Below are 19,979 nucleotides of genomic sequence, written 5' to 3' on the forward strand. Positions count from 1 at the left end.
AAACTTTTGTTATTGACCAAATACTTATTTTCCACCATAATTTGCAAATAAATTCATTAAAAATCCTACAATGTGATTTTCTGGATTTTTTTTCCTCATTTTGTCTGTCATAGTTGACGTGTACCTATGATGAAAATTACAGGCCTCTCTCATCTTTTTAAGTGGGAGAACTTGCACAATTGGTGGCTGACTAAATACTTTTTTTCCCCACTGTATCTGTTATTTTCAGTGGATTATTTCTATGGGGTAAAGAAACAGGGTAAAGTGGAAACGTTCAGAAGGCACTGGATTGAGATGTGTCCCTCTAGAGCAGGAGTGGTCAAGCTCTCCTGTTCTAGAGATGGACATTGTTGCTGTATTAACCATTAAGGCACTGTGTGTCACGTTTGTAGGAAGAATTAGACATGATCTGGGGTGGATTTCACTAAGCAAGATCAAAATCAAGTTAGCCAGCTAACTTAAATAAATATTCTGAAAATTAATTTGTCCTTGCTGAATTTGAAATGGACTCAATACTCTATGTAACATTGTTTATAAAACCTGGTTCTAAACTAGAAAAGTGTTTTATCAGAGTTTATCAGAGTTAGCTTGCTGATTATGACTGTGCCTTGTGAAATACCCCCATGGCTGTATTCAGAGCCATAGCTATACATATTTATAAATAGATATATATGTATATCTATGGGTCCTATCAAGCCTGTTGGATGAGATCTGATCAGAGTTGGTCTGGGATTAGGGATGTAGAATAACTGTACACGTTTCCCAGAAATGTTGCAACCTTAGCTGCGCTTTTAAGAACTGACCAGAGATCAGATTAGTGTTGATGACTCCTCTCGCTCTGCTGTTTTTGCTTTTGGTTACAGCTGCCCTAAAGTTTCTGGTTGTAGTTCTTCTGTTGGTCTTGATTGTTTTGGCTGTTGTATTGTTGGTTTTGATAGTTGTACTGGTCATGGTTTTGGTTGTGAGTATTGTGATTGTACTGATTCTGGTTATGATTGTGATTATCGGTGCGTTTCCTAGAAGCGAAAGACTTCTGGTAGGTAGCGGCTGAAAAAAACAAAAAGAGAGATTGTTAATGTCGTTGGATCTAGGCCCTGATTAGTTGGGTGGGTGTAGTTAGTTCTGGTAGTCAGAGACAGAAGAAGTGGGCAGTACTCACGGCTCATGCAGGTGATCTTGGGGCTGTCCCATTGGCCGTTGTCACGGCAGCGGATGGTGGGGGGGTGTCTCTGTATGAAGCCGTTTTTACAGTGGTAACGAACCAGAGTGTTGATCTCATAACGAGGCTTCATAGAACCAAACACACAAGCATCCTCCACTACTGGGGGCTGGCTGCAAGAGACTGGAGGGAGGAGAGAGGACAGGGGTTAGGTATCTATGTATGTGTTTATGTGTGTGTGTGTGTGTGTGTGTGTGTGCGTGAGTTACCTGTGCCCTTCTTGCAGGTGAAGGTGAGGTGGTAGTTGCAGGGTATGTCATTCCACTGTCCTCCCTCGTGCCAGATCATCACCACACAGTCCTCTCCAGACTGGAAGAAACTGTCTGGCTGGTTGGGACGCCAGTGCTCATATTGCTACAAATACAATCACACACTGTCATCATCACCAAAGTTTAGTCACATTCACTAACACCTTTACTGCATCACAGCTACTCTGATAGCTCACACAGCCCTTATACAGTATAGGATCCCCAGACTACACCTGGCCTATAAGCTAGTCACCGTACAACACAGTGGAGGAATCTTAATGTAACTTCTTTACAAATCTCATTAATCACTAGCTACTATAGGCACCAGATGACAATACCTTTTAACAAGCTTATTGGGATATTACACACAGTTCCTTTGTTAACTCTGCTCCTCATGTTTCACTATTTTTATTTTTATGTAATTCACTGAGGATGATGGTTCTCTCCTTCCTCCTCTGAGGAGCCTCCACTGATGGAGACTCCTACTGCAGTGGTTCCCAATCTTTTTCTATTACTGTACCACCAACTGAACTTTGCTCTGCCCGGGGTACCCCTGAAGTACCCCCTAATGTGGATTTTACCAGTAAGCCTATGGTCTCATGAGTCTTCTCAAGTACCCCCTGTGGGTATGCCAAGTGCCCCAAGGGTTGCTGGTACATGGGCCCTATAGATCCTGAAAAAGATCTACAGCTGCACCATTGAGAGCATCCTGACTGGCTGCATCACCGCCTGGAATGGCAACCGCTTGGCATCCGACCGCAAGGCGCTACAGAGGGTACTGCGTAGGGCCAAGTACATCACTGGGGGCAAGCTCCCTGCCATCCAGGAACTCTATACCAGGCGGTCAGAGGAAGGCCCAAAAAATTGTCAAAGACTCCAGCCACCCAAGTCATAGACTGTTCGCTCTGCTACCGCATGGCAAGCGGTAACGATACACCAAGTCTGAAACCTACAGGACACTGAACAGCTTCTACCCCCAAGCCATAAGACTGCTAAATAGTTAGTTAAATAGTTAACCAAATAATACCCAGATTATCTGCATTGACCCTTTATGAACTAACTTTTTTTACTCATAACATATGCTGTTGCTACTTACTATCTGTCACTTTATTACAAGTTATACAGTGGGGAAAAAAAGTATTTAGTCAGCCACCAATTATGCAAGTTCTCCCACTTAAAAAGATGAGAGAGGCCTGTAATTTTCATCATAGGTACACGTCAACTATGACAGACAAAATGAGAAAAAAAATCCAGAAAATCACATTGTAGGATTTTTTATGAATTTATTTGCAAATTATGGTGGAAAATAAGTATTTGGTCAATAACAAAAACATTTAAATACTTTGTTATATACCCTTTGTTGGCAATGAAACAGGTCAAACGTTTTCTGTAAGTCTTCACAAGGTTTTCCCACACTGTTGCTGGTATTTTGGCCCATTCCTCCATGCAGATCTCCTCTAGAGCAGTGATGTTTTGGGGCTGTCGCTGGGCAACACAGACTTTCAACTCCCTCCAAAGATTTTCTATGGGGTTGAGATCTGGAGACTGGCTAGGCCACTCCAGGACCTTGAAATGCTTCTTACGAAGCCACTCCTTCGTTGCCCGGGCGGTGTGTTTGGGATCATTGTCATGCTGAAAGACCCAGCCACGTTTCATCTTCAATGCCCTTGCTGATGGAAGGAGGTTTTCACTCAAAATCTCACGATACATGGCCCCATTCATTATTTCCTTTACACGGATCAGTCGTCCTGGTCCCTTTGCAGAAAAACAGCCCCAAAGCATGATGTTTCCACCCCATGCTTCACAGTAGGTATGGTGTTCTTTGGATGCAACTCAGCATTCTTTGTCCTCCAAACACGACTTGAGTTGAGTTTTTACCAAAAAGTTATATTTTGGTTTCATCTGACCATATGACATTCTCCCAATCCTCTTCTGGATCATCCAAATGCACTCTAGCAAACTTCAGACGGGCCTGGACATGTACTGGCTTAAGCAGGGGACACGTCTGGCACTGCAGGATTTGAGTCCCTGGCGGCGTAGTGTGTTACTGATGGTAGGCTTTGTTACTTTGGTCCCAGCTCTCTGCAGGTCATTCACTAGGTCCCCCCGTGTGGTTCTGGGATTTTTGCTCACCGTTCTTGTGATCATTTTGACCCCACGGGGTGAGATCTTGCGTGGAGCCCCAGATCGAGGGAGATTATCAGGGGTCTTGTATGTCTTCCATTTCCTAATAATTGCTCCCACAGTTGATTTCTTCAAACCAAGCTGCTTACCTATTGCAGATTCAGTCTTCCCAGCCTGGTGCAGGTCTACAATTTTGTTTCTGGTGTCCTTTGACAGCTCTTTGGTCTTGGCCATAGTGGAGTTTGGAGTGTGACTGTTTGAGGTTCAAACAGGTGCCAGTAATACAGGTAATGAGTGGAGGACAGAGGAGCCTCTTAAAGAAGAAGTTACAGGTCTGTGAGAGCCAGAAATCTTGCTTGTTTGTAGGTGACCAAATACTTATTTTCCACCATAATTAGCAAATAAATTCATAAAAAATCCTACAATGTGATTTTCTGGATTTTTTTCTTCTCATTTTGTTTGTCATAGTTGACGTGTACCTATGATGAAAATTACAGGCCTCTCTCATCTTTTTAAGTGGGAGAACTTGCACAATTGGTGGCTGACTAAATACTTTTTTTCCCCACTGTATGTACAGTGCATTCAGAAAGTATTCAGACCCCTTGACTTTTTCCACATTTTGTTATGTTACATCCTTATTCTAAAATTGATTAAATTGTTTTTTTCCCCTCATCAATCTACACACAATACCCCATAATGAAAAAGCAAAAACAGGTTTTTATTTATTTTTTTACAAAAAAATCCCACACAAAAACCCAGAAATATCACATTTACATAAGTATTCAGACCATGCACTCAGTACTTTGTTGAAGCACCTTTGGCGGCGATTACAGCCTTGAGTCTTCTTGGGTATGATGCTACAAGCTTGGCACACCTATATTTGGGGAGTTTCTCCCGTTCTTCAGATCCTCTCAATCTCTGTCAGGTTGGATGGGGAGTGTCGCTGCACAGCTATTTTCAGGTCTCTCCAGAGATCGGGTTCAAGTCCGGGCTCTGGCTGGGCCACTCAAGGACATGCAGAGACTTGTCCCGAAGCCACTCCTGCGTTGTCTTGGCTGTGTGCTTAGGGTCGTTGTCCTGTTGGAAGGTGAACCTTCGCCCCAGTCTGAGGTCCTGAGTGCTCTGGAGCAGGTTTTCATCAAGGATCTCTCTGTACTTTGCTCCATTCATGTTTCCCTCAATCCTGACTACTCTCCCAGTCCCTGCCTCTGAAAAACATCCCCACACCATGATGCTGCCACCACCATGCATCACCGTAGGGATGGTGTCAGATTTCCTCCAGACGTAAAGTTTGGCATTCAGGCCAAAGAGTTCAATCTTGGTTTCATCAGACCAGATAATCTTGTTTCTCATGGTCTGAGAGTCCTTTAGGTGCCTTTTGGCAAATTCCAAGCAGGCTGTCATGTACCTTTTACTTTACTATCATAAAGGCCTGATTGGTGGAGTGCTACAGTGATGGTTGTCCTTCTGGAAGGTTCTCCCATCTCCACAGAGGACCGCTGGAGCTCTGTCAGAGTGACCATCGGGTTCGTGGTCATCTCCCTGATCAAGGCCCTTCTCCCCCGATTGCTCAGTTTGGCCAGGCGGCAAGCTCTAGGAAGAGTCTTGGTGGTTCCAAACTTCTTCCATTTAAGAATGATGGAGGCCACTGTGTTCTTGGGGACCTTCAATGCTGCAGACATTTTTTGGTACCCTTCCCCAGATCTGTGCCTTGACACAATCCTGTCTCGGAGCTCTACGGACAATTCCTTTGACCCCATGGCTTGCTTTTTGCTCTGACATGCACTGTCAACTGTGGGACCTTATATAGACAGGTGTGTGCCTTTCCAAACCATGTCCAATCAATTGAATTTACCACAGGTGGACTCCAATCAAGTTGTAGAAACATCTCAAGGATGATCAATGGAAACAGGATGCACCTGAGCTCAATTTCGAGTCTCATAGCAAAGGGTCTGAATACATATGTAAATAAGGTATTTCTGTTTTTTATTTTTACTAAATTTGCAAAAGTTTCTAAAAACGTGTTTTCGCTCTGTCATTATGGGGTATTGTGTGTGGATTGATGAGGAAAAAAATATAATTGTATCAATTTTAGAATAAAGTTGTAACATAACAAAATGTGGAAAAAGGGAAGGAGTCTGAATACTTTCCGAATGCAGTGTATCTACCTCAATTACCTCGTACCCCTGCACTTCAACTTGGTATTGGTACCCCTTGTATATAGCCAAGTTATCGTTACTCATTGTGTATCTATTATTACGTGTTTTACTTTTCTTTCTCTCTGCATTGTTGGGAAGGGCCCGTAAGTAAGCATTTCACTGTTAGTCTACACCTGTTGTTTACAAATCATGTGACAAATGAAATTGGATTGGATTTGAATGGTGCTGAGGTGGAGTAAAGGCGCCAGCATGCTTCAGCTGGCCGAAAGAGTGTGCTTGCGCATACTCCCTTAAAATAGAAAAAAACGGCAATAGTACTGTTTGTCCATTTTGGGACGCCGTAGCCCGTATGCACTTCCTCAAAATAGTCAGAATTAATCTAAGATCATTTAAGAAATCTGTCATTAATTTTGATGTTTTTTGCTGAAGAGATCTTAGTCTGTGGCTGTAATATACAGAGAGGCTATATGGGGCGCGATGGCTCCATCTAAGTGAGCCAGCCCCATAATCTCGATCTGTAGCTGACCCAACTGTTTAGCCAACCTCCCACCACCACCACCAACAGGCAGATGGACATGGGGACAGGGAGAGTTCTCCCCAACTCTACCCGCCGATGACCTCTCTCTTCCCTGGGTTCTTTTTGTCGCAGTGTCCCTGGTCCAAACGGCTTCAACCATGCAGTGATGCATGTTAACTTGAATACACACCCAAACGCACACTGGAACACTTAGAAGTGAACAAGGGTGTGTCTTGTTGTACTGAGCGATAACTCCCCAGACGTCATACAGAGAAAACAGCTGGACAGTGTGTGCGTGCGTGTGTGTGTGTGTGTGTGTGTGTGTGTGTGTGTGTGTGTATATATATAATAAGTAGTAACACCCATATCATATAATATCTTATCAGGGTGATTTTCTCCTGTCTTACCATGATGTTGCCGTCAGTCCAGCGGAAGTCTCTCTCAAACATCTTGTCGTTTAGACCGATCCACTGGTAGTCATGGCCCAGACCTAGGGGTTAGAAACAACAGTTAGATTAGCCTGATTCTCTTTAGCTCTACAACAGGAAATAACCAGTTTCCTGTTCCCAAAGCCTGCTTTCTGAGCCCCGAAACACTGCCAACCTCTCCCTCTCTCTCCCACTTTCCTAAACCCTGTACCTCCCTTCTCCTCTCCCTATTTCTCTCCTCTCCCTTTCCCTGTTCCCATCTTATCTGTCTAACACAATAAAGCTTGCATGTTTACAGACTAGATTACAGATTGCAGTGTGTGTGTGTGTGTGTGTGTGAGAGAGAAACAATACAGACAAAAGCAGAGGGGATACTTACTGTAGAGTAGGTAATCATCCCTAGAGCATGAAATGAGTCCATCTTGTATACAAAACCCCCCACCCCCCTTGCACCATCAACTGTCCCCCATAAACAAGTCAGAAACTGGGTCATGTTATTACCCCAGCCAGCCTTCTGAGCTGCTTGTTGCACAAACACCAGTCTTTTACAGTTTGTTTTCTGTGTTGGTGTACAGACTCATAAAAACAGTTTCATATGGACAATTGAGTGCTACATGCGACACACATGATCTCTATAGCCCATAATCTCTACCCTCTGACCCTAACCTGGGCCTGTGACCTGTGACCCGTGACCTATGATAACCTAAAGGAGGCGGACTTACCGTTGACATACAGCTGCTCCTCCTGTGACAGGACACTGACGAGGTGGGCTCCTTGGAGACGACACTCCCTCTCGGCAGCATCCCAGGTGCGACGGTGGGTGATGTACTTATAACACTGGCTCTGGAACTTCTGCCAGCCATACTCACACACCTCCGTGTCTGGGGGAGAGACAGGGAGAGCGAGAGGAATCAATGACGAAGAGAATAAATCAATGACTAACAATATCTACAGAGATTAAACAAATTGCACAAACCTGGAGGTGAAGAGAGAGAGAGAAACAGAGAGCGAAAGAGAGTAAAACAGAGTGAGAGAGTGAAAGAGAGAGAAACTAAAACGAAGGGTGGACTGTAAGAGGGAGAGAGCGCTCCAGCTGGCTGAATGAGCTTACAAACTCATAGGCTCACAATTGAAACTCATTAGCCTGTTTGGAAACCCTCACAAATTCCCCTATTCTCTAGGCCAAACACGCAAGCTTGCTCGCTGTCATGCCCGCACACACATTGAATCCGCCTGCATAAGCCCAGTCAATAGATGAGTACTAACTGTAAGTCGCTCTGGATAAGAGCGTCTGCTAAAATGACAAAAAAGGGACTGTAGCTCCATAGTGAACCCTCTTTGTTGATGTTGGACTTTGTTAGATTTGGTCATGAAACGCATGCTGGTGTGCAAAAGTATGTGGACACCCATTTAGTGGATTCGGCTATTTCAGCCACACCCGTTGCTGACAGGTGTATAAAATCGAGCACACCGCCATGCAATCTCCATAGACAAACATTGGCAGTAGAATGGCCCGTACTGAAGTGACTTTCAACGTGGCACTGTCATAGGATGCCACCTTTCCAACAAGTCAGCCCTGCTAGAGCTGCCCCGGTCAACTGTAAGTGCTGTTATTGTGAAGTGGAAATGTCTAGGCCACACAAGCTCACAGAACAGGACCGCCGAGTGCTGAACCGCGTAGCATGTAAAAGTCGTCTGTCCTCGGTTGCAACACTCACTACCGAGTTCCAAGCTGCCTCTGGAAGCAACGTCAGCGCAAGAACTGTCGGGAGCTTCATGAAATGGGCTTCTATGGCCGAGCAGCCGCACACAAGCCTAAGATCACCATGCGCAATGCCAAGCGTCGGCTGGAGTGGTGTAAAGTTTGCCGCCATTGGACACTGGAGCAGTGGAAACGCGTTCTCTGGAGTGATTAATCACGCTTCACCCTCTGGCAGTCCGACGGACGATCTGGGTTTGGTGGATGCCAGGAGAACGCTACCTGCCCCAATGCATAGTGCCAACTGTAAAGTTTGGTGGAGGAGGAATAATGGTCTGGGTCTATTTTTCATGGTTTGGGCTAGGCCCCTTAGTTCCAGTGAAGGGAAATCTTAACGCTACAGCATAAAATGACATTCTAGACGATTCTGTGCTTCCAACTTTGTGGCAACAGTTTGGTGAAGGCCCTTTCCTGTTTCAGCCTGACAATGCCCCCGCGTGCACAAAGCGAGGTCCATACAGAAATGGTCTGTCGAGATCAGTGTGGAAGAACTTGACTGGCCTGCACAGAGTCCTGACCTCAACCCCATCGAACACCTTTTGGATGAATTGGAATGCTGACTGCGAGCCAGGCCTAATCGCCTAACATCAGTGCCTGACCTCACTAATGCTCTTGTGGCTGAATAGAAGCAAGTCCCCGCAGCAATATTCCAACATCTAGTGGAAAGCCTTCCCAGAAGAGTGGAGGCTGTTATAGCAGCAAAGGGGGACCAACTCCATATTAATGGCTATGATTTTGGAATGAGATGTTCGCTGAGCAGGTGTCCACATACAGTGGGGAGAACAAGTATTTGATACACTGCCGATTTTGCAGGTTTTCCTACTTACAAAGCATGTAGAGGTCTGTCATTTTTATCATATGTATACTTCAACTGTGAGAGACGGAATCTAAAACAAAAATCCAGAAAATCACATTGTATGATTTTTAAGTAATTAATTTGCATTTTATTGCATGACATACGTATTTGATCACCTACCAACCAGTAAGAATTCCGGCTCTCACAGACCTGTTAGTTTTTCTTTAAGAAGCCCTCCTGTTCTCCACTCATTACCTGTATTAACTGCACCTGTTTGAACTCATTACCTGTATAAAAGAAACCTGTCCACACACTCAATCAAACAGACTCCAACCTCTCCACAATGGCCAAGACCAGAGAGCTGTGTAAGGACATCAGGGATAAAATTGTAGACCTGCACAAGGCTGGGATGGGCTACAGGACAAAAGGCAAGCAGCTTGGTGAGAAGGCAACAACTGTTGGCGCAATTATTAGAAAATGGAAGAAGTTCAAGATGACGGTCAATCACCCTCGGTCTGGGGCTCCATGCAAGATCTCACCTCGTGGGGCATCAATGAGGAAGGTGAGGGATCAGCCCAGAACTACACGGCAGGACCTGGTCAATGACCTGAAGAGAGCTGGGACCACAGTCTCAAAGAAAACTATTAGTAACACACTACGCCGTCATGGATTAAAATCCCCCTGCTCAAGCCAGCGCATGTCCAGGCCCGTCTGAAGTTTGCCAATGACCATCTGGATGATCCAGAGGAGGAATGGGAGAAGGTCATGTGGTCTGATGAGACAAAAATATAGCTTTTTGGTCTAAACTCCACTCGCCGTGTTTGGAGGAAGAAGAAGGATGAGTACAAACCCAAGAACACCATCCCAACCGTGAAGCATGGAGGTGGAAACATCATTCTTTGGGGATGCTTTTCTGCAAAGGGGACAGGACGACTGCACCGTATTGAGGGGAGGATGGATGGGGCCATGTATCGCAAGATCTTGGCCAACAACCTCCTTCCCTCAGTAAGAGCATTAAAGATGGGTCGTGGCTGGGTCTTCCAGCATGACAACGACCCGAAACACACAGCCAGGGCAACTAAGGAGTGGCTCCGTAAGAAGCATCTCAAGGTCCTGGAGTGGCCTAGCCAGTCTCCAGACCTGAACCCAATAGAAAATCTATGGAGGGAGCTGAAAGTCTGTATTGCCCAGTGACAGCCCCGAAACCTGAAGGATCTGGAGAAGGTCTGTATGGAGGAGTGGGCCAAAATCCCTGCTGCAGTGTGTGCAAACCTGGTCAAGACCTACAGGAAACGTATGATCTCTGTAATTGCAAACAGAGGTTTCTGTACCAAATATTAAGTTCTGCTTTTCTGATGTATCAAATACTTATGTCATGCAATAAAATGCTAATTAATTACTTAAAAATCATACAATGTGATTTTCTGGATTTTTGTTTTAGATTCTGTCTCTCACAGTTGAAGTGTACCTATGATAAAAATTACAGACCTCTACATGCTTTGTAAGTAGGAAAACCTGCAAAATCGGCAGTGTATCAAATACTTGTTCTCCCCACTGTACATGTAGTGTATGTCAGAACACCATGATCCGGCGCGCTGCTGGCTTGGATGAGATAACCATTCACAACATGATTCTCTGGTGAGCTGTTCTCATAGAACAATAATTCTGAATAGTTGTTTAGAGTAGTTCTATCATTCTAGAAGTTTATTCTGAGTGTTCTACTCTTGAATGTTGAAGTTCAATAGGTTACGAAAAACAACACTTCATGTGTTTACATAATTTAATGATGAGACAAATGATACGGCGAATGCCAATCTGTAAAAAAACAATGTTAATTTCTCTGGTATGTTTTGCTTGTTTCACACAAGTATTGTTGCTATGTTCGTTGCTAGGGAATGACCAGTCCCATTCATACCATACGGGCTGAATAAGCAGGTCTTTGTGATGTTATTGATTATAATGGGTTAGAATGTCTAGAGAAACATACAACCCTTTTACTGTATTTAACCTTATAAAGGGCTAAACCAAGACTGGCAGTCTCTGTGTATGTCTCTCTGTGTGTGTGTGTGTGTCTCTCTGTGTGTGTGTGTTTGTGTCTCTGTGTGTGTGTGTGTGTATGTTAGGTGGGGGGTTATGAACTCTTTACCCAGGGCCTCAGGCTGTGTCTATCATCAGCAAACTTCAGATCAACTTTATTAACTTAATATACACTCTCGCTAAGCACACACACACACAAGTCTTGTATAGCTAACCTTTCCAATTCAGTCCCATTCAAAATCCTATTTTCCCTAACCCCTAAAGCTAACCCTACCCGTACTCTTACCCTAACCTTAACCCAAAAACCTAACCTTAACCCTAAACCTAACCCTAGCTCCTAACCCTAAACGTAATTCTAACCTTAATCCTAAACCCCCTAGAAATAGCATCTGACTTCGTGGGGACTATCAAAATGTCCCCAGTTGGTAAAATGTTTGGTCCCCACAAAAATAGTTAAACATGTCCACCCACCCACACACACACACACCCACACACACACTGTCAATGAGCAGCTCTGTATTGGATAAAGAGTTGGTTTGGTCCATGCCAGTGGTTAGTACAGCCTGCATTGATCCAGTTCCTCACAGCTGCAACATCTTTCTAACACAATAATGGACTAATTCTCTCCTTTCTCTCTCTCCCCTGACACACTAGCATGAGAAAACAGCTGTGGCTCTCCAGGTTTGGGTGTCAGTGTGTTTATTTGTTTTGCATGATATTTGTGTATGCACTGTGCAGACAGTAAGAGTGTGAATGTACACAATGCACGTATGCACAGTATGTGTGTGTGCACGTGAGCCAATGTGTGTGGGTGGGTTAGTCACTGAGTAATAGTAGAAATAATGGCAATGGAGCTGGTTCTAATCAAGTGTGGACTGTGGATCTAACGCCCAGTGTCAGGGGATATCCAGGGAGCAGAGACATGACTCACTGTGTGTGTGTGCGTGTGTGTGTGTGTGTGTGTGTGTGTGTGGCGTGGTGTGTGTGTGTTCCCCTCAGACACAGCCGTAGCCACCCTTAGACATTGGCTTTCCCAGCCTGATCCAGAGAATGTAGTCTGTCTACTGACTAAATATGACCAAGAGCTGGCAGATCCACTATAATGATTTACCACATTTGGACAGAACTGTGAGTTGGCTTGAAAGCCTGTCTCTGATTTGTAAAAGCCTTAATTAGGGTATTAAAGCAGCTGCACATGTTTGTGTGTGTGTGTTACCTTGTTCACAGAGCTGTCCTGTGTAGCTGGGTAGACACACACAGGTGAAGGAGTTGACTCCGTCCATACAGGTGGCTCCATTACGACATGGGTTGGACTGGCACTCATCAACATCTAAACAAATAACAGAGACAATATGATATCTCTGTGTGTGTGTGTGTGTGTGTGTGTGTGTGTGTGTGTGTGTGTGTGTGTGTGTGTGTGTGTGTGTGTGTGTGTGTGTGTGCGCACGTGTGTATGTGTGTGTACCTGTCTCACAGCGCTGTCCGGTGTATCCAGGTTCACACACACAGATGCTGGAGCTGCCTCTCTGATAGCAGGATGCTTCGTTCAGACACACATTCACTGTGCAGTGCTGCAGACCTGAGACACACACATATATATAATCATCATCATCATCATCATCATCATCATCATCATCATCATAGCAAAGCCATCAATAGCATGATCAACATCGTCATCAGCGTCAAGAACATTATTATCATCATCAACATTCAACTACAACCCTGAGAGCAGAGAAGACAGCGGCCATGATGACGTCATGCACCCCTTGTTAAACACTTTGAATAGGCTCTGATATTTACACCTACCCCTGACATCGACGAACTGAGCCTCGATGTAGTAGTCAGTTCCTGTTTCAGGCTGGTATGTGGACTGAGGTTCATCAGGAACAGGAGGGCCGGCCTCCGGCAGAGGAGGACCAATCGCACCGTCATTATCCACAAACTCCTCCCCCTCAGGTAGGGGGGTCTGGGTCCAGTCGGGGATGGGGTGGGAGGGGTGGGCGGGAGGTGAAGTGGAGGGGTGTGCAGGGGGTGTATGCGTTTGGTTCAGGTGCTGTGGGGTCTTCTGATCTGTGGTAGAGTGACTGGTTTGGTCCTTATGGTGGGTGGTGGGGAATCTAGGGTCAGAGGGTTGTTTGGTTTGGTCCTTAGTGTGTGTGGAGTGATCTCTATCGTGTGTGGTTTGGTTCTTGGTGGGATCCCTGTCGTGTGTTGGACGCTGGGTGGTTTGTGTAGCAGGGTATTTGGAATGATCCTTAGTGTCTGTGGAGTGATTCCTATCCTGAATGGTTTGCTGAGTGGTTTGGTCCATCCAATCTGTAGAAGGGTCTCTGGTTTGATCTTTAGTATGAGTGGAGAGATCTTTATCTTGTGTGGCAGGTTGGTGGGAGTGGTCTCTGGGCTGTGTAGAAGAGTCTGTGTGATGTCCAGTGTGGTCTCCTACAGTCACTCCTGCCTGGGTTGGTCTGGTTCCTGGTCTGGCTCCTGGTCTGGTTCCTGGTCTGGCTCCTGGTCTGGCTCCTGGTCTGGCTCCTGGTCTGGCTCCTGGTCTGGCTCCTGGTCTGGTTCCTGGTTTGGGTGTAACAGTCAGGCTTGAAAGGCTGTCTCTATTTTGTAAAAGCCTTGATTAGGGTTTTAAAGCAGCTGCACAGGTGTGTTTGTGTGTGTGCGTATGTGTATGTGTGTTACCTTGTTCACAGAGCTGTCCTGTGTAGCTGGGCAGACACACACAGGTGAAGGAGTTGACTCCGTCTATACAGGTGGCTCCATTACGACATGGGTTGGACTGGCACTCATCAACATCTACACAAATAACAGAGACAATATGATATCTCTGTGTGTGTGTGTGTGTGTGTGTGTGTGTGTGTGTGTGTGTGTGTGCGTGTGTGTGTACCTGTCTCACAGTGCTGTCCGATGTATCCAGGTTCACACACACAGATGCTGGCGCTGCCTCTCTGGTAGCAGGATGCTTCGTTCAGACACACATTCACTGTGCACTGCTGCAGTCCTGAGACACACACATATATATAATCATCATCATCATCATCATCATCATCATCATCATCATAGCAAAGCCATCAATAGCATGATCAACATCGTCATCGCTGTCATCGTCATCATCAGAAACATCAGCATCAAGAACATTATTATCATCATCAACATTCAACAACAACCCTGAGAGCAGAGAAGACAGCGGCCATGATGACGTCATGCACCCCTTGTTAAACACTTTGAATAGGCTCTGATATTTACACCTACCCCTGACATCGACGAACTGAGCCTCGATGTAGTAGTCAGTTCCTGTTTCAGGCTGGTATGTGGACTGACGTTCATCAGGAACAGGGGGGCCGGCCTCCGGCAGAGGAGGACCAATCACGCGGTCATAATCCACAAACTCCTCCCCCTCAGGTAGGGGGGTCTGGGTCCAGTCGGGGATGGGGTGGGAGGGGTGGGCGGGAGGTGAAGTGGAGGGGTGTGCAGGGGGTGTATGCGTTTGGTTCAGGTGCTGTGGGGTCTTCTGATCTGTGGTAGAGTGACTGGTTTGGTCCTTATGGTGGGTGGTGGGGAATCTAGGGTCAGAGGGTTGTTTGGTTTGGTCCTTAGTGTGTGTGGAGTGATCTCTATCGTGTGTGGTTTGGTTCTTGGTGGGATCCCTATCGTGTGTTGGACGCTGGGTGGTTTGTGTAGCAGGGTATTTGGAATGATCCTTAGTGTCTGTGGAGTGATTCCTATCCTGTTTGGTTTGCTGAGTGGTTTGGTCCATCCAATCTGTAGAAGGGTATCTGGTTTGATCTTTAGTATGAGTGGAGAGATCTTTATCTTGTGTGGCAGGTTGGTGGGAGTGGTCTCTGGGCTGTGTAGAAGAGTCTGTGTGATGTCCAGTGTGGTCTCCTACAGTCACTCCTGCCTGGGTTGGTCTGGCTCCTGGTCTGGTTCCTGGTCTGGCTCCTGGTCTGGTTCCTGGTTTGGGTGTAACAGTCAGGCTTGAAAGGCTGTCTCTATTTTGTAAAAGCCTTGATTAGGGTTTTAAAGCAGCTGCACAGGTGTGTTTGTGTGTGTGCGCATGTGTATGTGTGTTACCTTGTTCACAGAGCTGTCCTGTGTAGCTGGGCAGACACACACAGGTGAAGGAGTTGACTCCGTCTATACAGGTGGCTCCATTACGACATGGGTTGGACTGGCACTCATCAACATCTACACAAATAACAGAGACAATATGATATCTCTGTGTGTGTGTGTGTGTGTGTGTGTGTGTGTGTGTGTGTGTGTGTGTGTATGTGTGTGTGTGTGTGTGTGTGTGTACCTGTCTCACAGTGCTGTCCGATGTATCCAGGTTCACACACACAGATGCTGGCGCTGCCTCTCTGGTAGCAGGATGCTTCGTTCAGACACACATTCACTGTGCACTGCTGCAGTCCTGAGACACACACATATATATAATCATAATCATCATCATCATCATCATCATAGCAAAGCCATCAATAGCATGATCAACATCGTCATCGCTGTCATCGTCATCATCAGAAACATCAGCATCAAGAACATTATTATCATCATCAACATTCAACTACAACCCTGAGAGCAGAGAAGACAGCGGCCATGATGACGTCATGCACCCCTTGTTAAACACTTTGAATAGGCTCTGATATTTACACCTACCCCTGACATCGACGAACTGAGCCTCGATGTAGTAGTCAGTTCCTGTTTCAGGCTGGTATGTGGACTGACGTTCATCAGGAACAGGGGGGCCGGCCTCCGGCAGAGGAGGACCAATCACGCGGTCATAATCCACAAACTCCTCCCCCTCAGGTAGGGGGGTCTGGGTCCAGTCGGGGATGGGGTGGGAGGGGTGGGCGGGAGGTGAAGTGGAGGGGTGTGCAGGGGGTGTATGCGTTTGGTTCAGGTGCTGTGGGGTCTTCTGATCTGTGGTAGAGTGACTGGTTTGGTCCTTATGGTGGGTGGTGGGGAATCTAGGGTCAGAGGGTTGTTTGGTTTGGTCCTTAGTGTGTGTGGAGTGATCTCTATCGTGTGTGGTTTGGTTCTTGGTGGGATCCCTATCGTGTGTTGGACGCTGGGTGGTTTGTGTAGCAGGGTATTTGGAATGATCCTTAGTGTCTGTGGAGTGATTCCTATCCTGAATGGTTTGCTGAGTGGTTTGGTCCATCCAATCTGTAGAAGGGTATCTGGTTTGATCTTTAGTATGAGTGGAGAGATCTTTATCTTGTGTGGCAGGTTGGTGGGAGTGGTCTCTGGGCTGTGTAGAAGAGTCTGTGTGATGTCCAGTGTGGTCTCCTACAGTCACTCCTGCCTGGGTTGGCCTGGTTCCTGGTCTGGCTCCTGGTCTGGTTCCTGGTCTGGCTCCTGGTCTGGTTCCTGGTTTGGGTGTAACAGTCAGGCTTGAAAGGCTGTCTCTATTTTGTAAAAGCCTTGATTAGGGTTTTAAAGCAGCTGCACAGGTGTGTTTGTGTGTGTGCGCATGTGTATGTGTGTTACCTTGTTCACAGAGCTGTCCTGTGTAGCTGGGCAGACACACACAGGTGAAGGAGTTGACTCCGTCTATACAGGTGGCTCCATTATGACATGGGTTGGACTGGCACTCATCAACATCTACACAAATAACAGAGACAATATGATATCTCTGTGTGTGTGTGTGTGTGTGTGTGTGTGTGTGTGTGTGTGTGTGTGTGTGTGTGTGTACCTGTCTCACAGTGCTCTCCGATGTATCCAGGTTCACACACACAGATGCTGGCGCTGCCTCTCTGGTAGCAGGATGCTTCGTTCAGACACACATTCACTGTGCACTGCTGCAGTCCTGAGACACACACATATATATAATCATCATCATCATCATCATCATCATCATCATCATAGCAAAGCCATCAATAGCATGATCAACATCGTCATCGCTTTCATCGTCATCATCAGAAACATCAGCATCAAGAACATTATTATCATCATCAACATTCAACTACAACCCTGAGAGCAGAGAAGACAGCGGCCATGATGACGTCATGCACCCCTTGTTAAACACTTTGAATAGGCTCTGATATTTACACCTACCCCTGACATCGACGAACTGAGCCTCGATGTAGTAGTCAGTTTCTGTTTCAGGCTGGTATGTGGACTGACGTTCATCAGGAACAGGGGGGCCGGCCTCCGGCAGAGGAGGACCAATCACACGGTCATAATCCACAAACTCCTCCCCCTCAGGTAGGGGGTCCTGGGGGGTCAGGGCCCAGTCGGGGATGGGGTGGGAGGGGTGGGCGGGAAGTGAAGTGGAGGGGTGTGCAGGGGGTGTATGCATTTGGTTCAGGTGCTGTGGGGTCTTCTGATCTGTGGTAGAGTGACTGGTTTGGTCCTTATGGTGGGTGGTGGGGAATCTAGGGTCAGAGGGTTGTTTGGTTTGGTCCTTAGTGTGTGTGGAGTGATCTCTATCGTGTGTGGTTTGGTTCTTGGTGGGATCCCTATCGTGTGTTGGACGCTGGGTGGTTTGTGTAGCAGGGTATTTGGAATGATCCTTAGTGTCTGTGGAGTGATTCCTATCCTGTTTGGTTTGCTGAGTGGTTTGGTCCATCCAATCTGTAGAAGGGTATCTGGTTTGATCTTTAGTATGAGTGGAGAGATCTTTATCTTGTGTGGCAGGTTGGTGGGAGTGGTCTCTGTGCTGTGTAGAAGAGTCTGTGTGATGTCCAGTGTGGTCTCCTACAGTCACTCCTGCCTGGGTTGGCCTGGTTCCTGGTCTGGCTCCTGGCCTGGTTCCTAGTTTGGGTGTAACAGTCACCTGTCCGTCCACCCCAGGCCCCACCAGGGGAGCCTCGATGGCTCCAGGACTGCCAGGGCTAGTGTATCTGGGGTCTTCAGGTGGGTACACCTCCTGTGCTGAGCCTTCCTCTTCTGCCGATGTAGACCCCTCGAAGTCTCCCGCCTCTGTCTGTGAGGGAGTGTGTGTGTCCTTGGTGTAAGTGTCAATAGTGTTTGTGTCCTTAGTGTGAGCGGAGAGTGGGTGAGATGGGGTGCGTGTGACACTCTCCGCCCCTCCAATCTCCGTCTCATCTGTGACCACGCCTGATTGGCTGTCTGAGGCAGGGGTGGGTCGGGTGTCTTCTGCTGAGCCCTCCTGGGTACGGCCGCCTGACCCCTCCATGTCCTCATAGGGGGCGATGCCATCTGGGGAAGTATGGGGGGAACTAGGGGATGAGGCTAAGACTGGGGAAGAGACTGGGGATGTGTCGCGGGAAGTAGTGGTTGTTCCTTTGGAGCTCTCTGTCTTTCCTGTCCTGTCTCTGCCTGTGTCTTTAGCTGTGTGTCTTTTTGTATCTCTGTCTGTGTCTATAGCAGTGGACTCGCTGGTCTCTCCAGTATGGATGGCGTCATAGTCAAAGGGAGTGGGGCTCTTCTCCTCCTCTTCTTGCTCCATCTCTCCTCCCAGTTCACCATGGACTGGTGTGGCCGTCTCAAACTGGTCTCCTCTAGCCTCCTGCTGAATGAATGGATTAATGAAGGAGTAAATGAATGAATTAATATTTATTGTTGTGTCATATCACTTTTGCAACCCATCCCAATTATGCTTTTCTACTTCCATTGTCCTTGAAAGAGACGCTGAATATTTCTCACACATTAAGACAGCCTCAGTAAATCTGACCTGGTGTTTCCCGTTGATAATGCTGAGCGTTGGGGGGAGAGGGATGGGATGGATGCCGTCAGAGTCCTCGCTGCCGTGAATGGCCTCACTCTGGGTAACTGGGAAGGCTGGGATGAGAGGGGACTGGAAATCTCCATTACCCCCTAAAGGCTGTCCCAGAATCTGCAGGATGTGTTCCACTGGAAACACAGGAACAATACAGGGAGAGGAGGGGGTCAGAGAAAGAGTGAGGGTGTGTGTGCATCTGTCTGTCTGTCTGTCTGTGTGTGTGTGTGTGTGCGCGCATGTGCATCAGGACCTGCAGATCCTACAGATTAAGGTCTACCAGAAACACACCACAGTGAAACCCTAATGCACATTGTTGATAAATAATAATTGTTTCAGCATTGCAAAATGCCAATATGCTGTTATACTATCCACAAAGACTTAATAATGTCTGCTGTGTGTTGGCTATGACTGGCTCAATGAGAGCCAGAAGTATTACTTGAACAATGCAGGTTTTTGTGTCTTCATTAGGTCTTTATGGTACACATGGAACCTATATCGTGGGAACGAGTGCAAGGGGAAGCACATTTGGACGGGGCAGCACTAAATCTGAGGTTAGTTATGTCTCTGGGGACAAATAAAACCGTGCGGATGGTAGAAATAAAGACTTTTAATCTGCCGTTGAATAAGTGTGTGTGTGTGTGTGTGTGTGTGCTTTCATGCACGCGTCAGACTTAACCATGTTAATAAAACCCACTCCCAACCTAAAGAGGTGTCCGTCCCTTTGTGACCCTGAATCAGATACATCTACTATATTCGAAACAGGAAGATTTAACCATACAGATGTAGGATCTTGATTTGAGCCAGTTTGCCACAGCAGGAAAATAATCCAGCGGCAATAGGAAATGTTAATTATTATGTGGATGAAAATTAATGGACATTTTAGTAGGGGTTGACACATTTTTCGTTAGGGCAAATTAAGTCTGAAATGTCAAAGTCAAAATTACAAACTTTAGAAGACTTTAAAAGACAGGAAAATTCTCAGCAACAAAAGGGTGATCAAAT

The 19,979-nt window shown here is 46.4% G+C and overlaps 1 protein-coding gene across 1 annotated transcript in view; it reads right to left on the bottom strand.

Annotated features, from left to right (window-relative positions):
- Nucleotides 1-219: 219 nt before the first annotated feature.
- The window catches only part of vcanb (versican b), a 43,446-nt gene continuing 23,686 nt past the window's right edge, over nucleotides 220-19,979 (bottom strand). The window contains exons 8-25 of the mRNA XM_045208266.1: nucleotides 18,930-19,108; nucleotides 17,348-18,764; nucleotides 16,986-17,099; nucleotides 16,781-16,894; nucleotides 15,947-16,660; nucleotides 15,591-15,704; nucleotides 15,368-15,481; nucleotides 14,546-15,247; nucleotides 14,181-14,294; nucleotides 13,976-14,089; nucleotides 13,094-13,783; nucleotides 12,753-12,866; nucleotides 12,504-12,617; nucleotides 7,418-7,576; nucleotides 6,675-6,757; nucleotides 1,429-1,573; nucleotides 1,160-1,342; nucleotides 220-1,047 (exon numbers count right to left, since the gene is read on the bottom strand). Of these exons, the coding sequence (XP_045064201.1) occupies nucleotides 869-1,047; nucleotides 1,160-1,342; nucleotides 1,429-1,573; nucleotides 6,675-6,757; nucleotides 7,418-7,576; nucleotides 12,504-12,617; nucleotides 12,753-12,866; nucleotides 13,094-13,783; nucleotides 13,976-14,089; nucleotides 14,181-14,294; nucleotides 14,546-15,247; nucleotides 15,368-15,481; nucleotides 15,591-15,704; nucleotides 15,947-16,660; nucleotides 16,781-16,894; nucleotides 16,986-17,099; nucleotides 17,348-18,764; nucleotides 18,930-19,108 (5,363 nt within the window). The 3' untranslated portion in view covers nucleotides 220-868. The remainder of the gene's footprint in view (nucleotides 1,048-1,159; nucleotides 1,343-1,428; nucleotides 1,574-6,674; nucleotides 6,758-7,417; nucleotides 7,577-12,503; nucleotides 12,618-12,752; nucleotides 12,867-13,093; nucleotides 13,784-13,975; nucleotides 14,090-14,180; nucleotides 14,295-14,545; nucleotides 15,248-15,367; nucleotides 15,482-15,590; nucleotides 15,705-15,946; nucleotides 16,661-16,780; nucleotides 16,895-16,985; nucleotides 17,100-17,347; nucleotides 18,765-18,929; nucleotides 19,109-19,979) is intronic.

The sequence above is a fragment of the Coregonus clupeaformis genome, chromosome 27, assembly GCF_020615455.1.
Source record: "Coregonus clupeaformis isolate EN_2021a chromosome 27, ASM2061545v1, whole genome shotgun sequence".
Lineage (NCBI taxonomy): Eukaryota > Metazoa > Chordata > Actinopteri > Salmoniformes > Salmonidae > Coregonus > Coregonus clupeaformis.